This window comes from Aethalodelphis obliquidens, unplaced genomic scaffold (genome assembly GCF_003676395.1).
Source record: "Aethalodelphis obliquidens isolate GAN/ISIS:26980383/991018 unplaced genomic scaffold, ASM367639v1 scaffold42, whole genome shotgun sequence".
NCBI classification, from domain to species: domain Eukaryota; kingdom Metazoa; phylum Chordata; class Mammalia; order Artiodactyla; family Delphinidae; genus Aethalodelphis; species Aethalodelphis obliquidens.
Genome location: NW_020837986.1, coordinates 1,978,880 through 1,983,904, shown reverse-complemented (window position 1 = coordinate 1,983,904; position 5,025 = coordinate 1,978,880). Strand labels below are relative to the sequence as shown.

At 43.0% G+C, this 5,025-nt stretch overlaps 1 protein-coding gene across 1 annotated transcript; it reads left to right on the top strand.

Moving 5' to 3' along the window:
* The first annotated feature begins 351 nt into the window (after window positions 1-351).
* LOC113605148 (antileukoproteinase-like) lies at window positions 352-3,164 on the top strand. Its single transcript, XM_027078225.1, has 3 exons — window positions 352-484; window positions 1,426-1,587; window positions 2,909-3,164. Exons 1-3 carry the CDS (start codon window positions 400-402, stop codon window positions 2,941-2,943), a joined length of 282 nt encoding a protein of 93 aa, XP_026934026.1. The 5' UTR covers window positions 352-399; the 3' UTR covers window positions 2,944-3,164.
* Window positions 3,165-5,025: the final 1,861 nt, after the last annotated feature.

Genomic DNA, 5,025 nt, shown 5'->3' with positions numbered 1-5,025 from the left:
TGTCCCCTGCATTGGCAGGCAGATTCTTAACCACTGTGCCACCAGGGAAGCCCCTAAGAAGCTCCTTTGTAATGCCCTGTTCTGCCCTCTTTGCCCCCTCCCCTATTCCACCCTAAAGGTGGGTGGTCCTCTAGCTTGTTCCTGAATGGCTTCCTGACCAGCCTGGTGACACCTCCCCCTCCAAGTCCTACATTTCCCTTCCTAGGCCTCACACTCTTGCCTAAGGGCAGAAACAGCCAGCAACACTCGGGATGACGTGGTCCCTTTCCTCACCTGAATGTTGGGCTTATGAAATAGCAGCTGGGAGGGCTCAGGGCAGTTCTGGCAGGACCACACTCGTAGGAGCAGGTATAAAGGGTGAAGCCAGCACTGGCTACCACAGCTCCACCTGCCCTCAGGATGAAGCCTAGCAGCCTTACCGTCTTCCTGGTGATATTTGCCTTTGGATTCCTGACGCCCTGGGTTGTGGAAGGTGGTCTCAAAGGTGAGTTGGACTCTCTCAGGCCATACGCAGGTGCCTGAGTCAGTGGTAGCTCAGAGTGGGAATAACCTCTTCCTTGTAGCCTGGGGGCTGACCTTGAAGTCACCATTCCAATGGTCGGGCCTATGGCCCCTAATTTCAAGCATCTCTCTGAGGACTTCAACTTAGGGAGTTCCTGCACATCCAGAAATTTACCTTTCACCAGATGGACCTGTTTACCCCAGCCCCTGTATTTCTTATTTTTCTTTCTCTATAGCTCCTTCTTTACTGTTTTGTTTGTTTTTTTTTATCTCTCTTTTTCTCTGTCACATGATTTTGGTCACTATCTTTTTTAATTTTCCAAATTGGTCTCTTTTTCTCTTAATGTTTCTTATTTTAACAGTCATTCTCTCTTTCTCTATCTCCTTCCCAGTAGATCTGTTCTCTTTTATTTAATCTCTGATGAGTGGCCTCTCCTGGAATCACTGTCCTGTGCTGCCTCCCTCCCAGGCAAACCCGGGCAAGGGATACCTGACCATGAGCTCTAGTTAGCACTTACTGGACCTGGCCTATACTGACTTGCAATGGCTGATTGTAAAATCTTCAAGACTTTTGCGAGCTAGTTGATGTCACATTGGTAGCTTGAAATTAGCCATGATGGGAATATTTACACCACGCAAATTGGCAAACTCTACAAAGTCTCCCTCTTAAAACATCTAGTAACACACCACCATCTATACCTTCTTTCTTGTGCCATTGACTCCCTCCTGGCTGAGTGGTTGGCTGAGCTAGGCACTGCCCCACACCTGCCTTGAAACTAAAATCCTAACAGTTCCCTTTATTCCTTTGGGGTCAGCCACCTGGGTTAGGTTTTCTCTCCTCTCCTGGGAAGCTGATTCCTTCTCCAGGATTGTGGTCATGACTCAGCATCAGCTTCTTCTTCCTCCTTTGTTCTTACCTTTCAGAAAAATGTAAATCTGGAGCCTGCCCCTTCCTACGCCTTAGGAAGTGCATTGGCTCTGAACCCTCTGAATGCTGGAATGACTGGCAGTGTCCACGAAGGCAAAAATGCTGCTACAACGGTTGTGGCCGCGAATGCAGGGATCCTGTATTCGCGGAAGACTCAGGTGAGAAAGTAGAGTCTTGGAAATGGGGACCACGGAGATTTGAGCTTGAGGACACGCATCCTGAGGAAGTAGAGAGTGCTCCTCTGAACTGGGATGGAGGCTGGGATAGAGCCAGGGATCCTCCACCCCCAGCTCTGTATGCTCAGGTAGACAGTGGGTCAATTCGTGAGCCAGTCAGCCAGCTGGCCAATCAGTTAATGAATCAGTCTGTCTGTCAGACACATACAACACTGGTTAGGGTCCCCTTGGTGGGAAGGAGTCTCCTTTAGGACATACACCGGCCTCAGTTTTGGTCCTGAGGTTGGGGAAGAACTGATTTCCATGCACAGGGTGGAGATGGGGTTGGGAGTTTGGGTGATGTGCTAAGGGGTGAAGCCTCTGAGTTGTGACTTTGTTTTTACCAGTTAAGTTCACTCCTGGGAAGTGTCCAGTGGTTACTGGCCAGTGTAAGAGACCCAACCCTCATAAACAACTGCCTGAATGACAGCCACTGCCCGAAGGGTCTCCAGTGTTGCAGGGGGGTGTGTGGGAATTCATGTGTACAGCCGGTTAAAGATAAGGAGAAGACTGGCAAGAGCCACACCCCCCTGTATCCTAATATGGTCTCAACCTCCTGGTGCCCTTGCATGTGAAGGAGGATGTTTGAGGTCTCCCAATACTGCCCCCTCCCCCAAGCAGATCCTCTGCCCTTCAACACCCTTCACCCCTTAGAGTTCCTTAGACAAGAAGTGCCAGGGGGCACCTGTGACAGGTAATGCTGGGTCTTGGGAAGGAAGGCTTCTTGGAATAAGCCAGGAGGAAGGAGCATGTTACAAGGGGCAAAGGTTCTATCTTTTAATGTCATCTCTGCCTCTGACTGACTGTGTGCCTATGAGCAACTGACTGTATCTTTCTTAGCCTCAGTTTCCCCATCTGTAAAATGGACACAATTATATCTACTGAGATACTAAATGTAAAAGTGCTTTTTAAGACTTAAAGTGCTGTGTGCATTGAGAGAGTGTTGCTATGGTTATGGCTTCGATTGTCTGGGTTATCTGGAACCAAAGGGAAGTCTAATAAGATGCATAGATGTAGATCTGGCCCAATGCCCTGATTTTACCAGAGGGAGACTGCAGCAGAGAGCCAGTGAAAAGCCTGGATTCTTTTCTTGATTCCTAGATCAAAGACTGGCACTGTTTCGACAATTCCAGCACCATTCTCTCTCTTTACGTATCCCAAAGGACTTAGGGCCTGGTGGCAGAAGGACCCTCTTGGTAGGAAGGATATAAGGGTCACTTAAATTGTTCCTGTGCTGAGGATCCGCTTTATTTTCTTTCCACAGAGTTAAATGTGCCACCGCCATTTGCATACAATTAGCACTTCCTGGTCTGTGTGATTTGGGGATTACCTTTTTCCGCCAAGCCTCGAAAAAATGAGAGCACCTTGGTGAAGATGTGGTTCTGTGACCAATACCTCCTTGGGGGCCAAGATTTGGCCTGTTTTATCTATGTATCCCCAGCATCCAACATGAAGCTTGGCACACGACAGGAGATGTCTGCTGATCAGTAAATAAATAAATGTACCAGGTTTTCTCTGCGTTTCTGTCTTCCTTGACTCATTGTGTCTGGTCTAGGATATGAGGTGTGAGATGAAGAATAAAATATCTGCATGTGTGGGATTTCTCCCAAAACCTATAAAGTAGAAAAAAGAAAGTGTTTTGGATCTAAGCAGATATGGGTTTAAATCCTGCATCCATAGATTACTGGCTATGTAATTTTGGGCAATGGCTTTGTTCCACTGAGCCTTAGTTTTGTCATCTATAACATGGAAACGGTAACAACAATGCCAATTTCATAAAGTTATGAGGATTAGAGGTGATAACATGTGAAAGGAATAGCTCAGTGATTGTCACATACTAGGGGTTCAATAAATGCTAGACTTACCTCAGGGTAAGCAAGGCACAAGGAGTTAAGAAAATGGTTGAATTTGATGACATCAGTATCCAAACTGACAAACACAAGAGTTGAAAGATAAATGATAGCTTAGAGGTAAATATTTGGAATGATTATCACAGACAAATAAACAGAATGAAAACTATGTGAAGAATTCTTGCAAATAAGTAAGAAAAACAACCTACCTCTTAGAATAAATGAACTATGAATAGAATGGATGATCAAATAAGAGATTATTATTGTAACAGATGGTATATAGACATATAAAGAGCTTCATCCTCACTAGTTACAAGGAAAAAGCCAGTTAAAACAACCGAACACCATTTTTCATCGGTCAGAATGGCAAGAATTAAAAGTCTACAATATAAACACTCAGAGGCTCTTAATAGTTTGCTGATGGAAGTGTAAATGGGTACAACCACTTAGAAGAGTGATTTGGTTATGCCTAATAAAACTGAAAATTCACATAAGATATCATTTAGCAATTATCTTTCCAGAGACATAGGAGAGACAAAATACCTGCCAATGGGAACCTAACACATGTATTAGGATGTTTAGTATAAGATTGTTCCAAAGAGTCAGAGATCGAGACCAGTCAAGATGGCTCTCATTTGTGAAATGGTTAAATTTTCATACTTCGATACGCTTGCTATGCTATAGAAAAATAAAAATAAATTTATATGAATCAACATGGAGAAATATCACAGAAAACTTATTGGGAAAATCAGACTGGTGATATAAATGTGTCGTATGAAGTATTCATATACGTTTTAAAATTACACATAAAATACCAAGCTGGTTATGGGTATATACCAAAGAATACACACCAAATGCAGGACGATGCCCTCCTACCTAGAAGAGGAAGTAAAAATGGGACTGGTAGTGCTGAATATGGAAAGTGATGATTTATCTTCAAGATTTAATACTTGAACAAAATAATGCCATTTGCAGCAACATGGATGGACCTGGAGATTGTCATACTGAGTGAAGTAAGTCAGACAAAGACAAATATCATATGATATCGCTTATATGTGGAATCTAAGAAAAGGGTACAAACAAACTTATCTACAAAACAGAAATTGAGTCACAGATGTAGGAAACAAACTTACGGTTACCAAGGGGGAAAGGGCGGGGGAGGGATAAGTTGGGAGGTTGGGACTGACATATACACACTACTGTATATAAAATAGATAACTAATAAGAACCTACTGTATAGCACAGGGAACTCTATTCAATACTCTGTAAAGACCTATATGGGAATAGAATCTAAAAAAGAGTGGATATATGTGTATGTATTGATATAACTGACTTTGCTGTACAGCAGAAACTAACACAACATTGTAAATCAACAATTCTCTAATAAAAAATTAATTCATAAAAAAAGGATTTAATACTTGAAAACAAAATGAATATATAATGTCCCCACTCTAGGTACTTCTAGGATAAAACATATCTTTCTCAAAAAACCCAAAACAAACAAACAAAAAAAACCTTTCTCTCTTTCTTT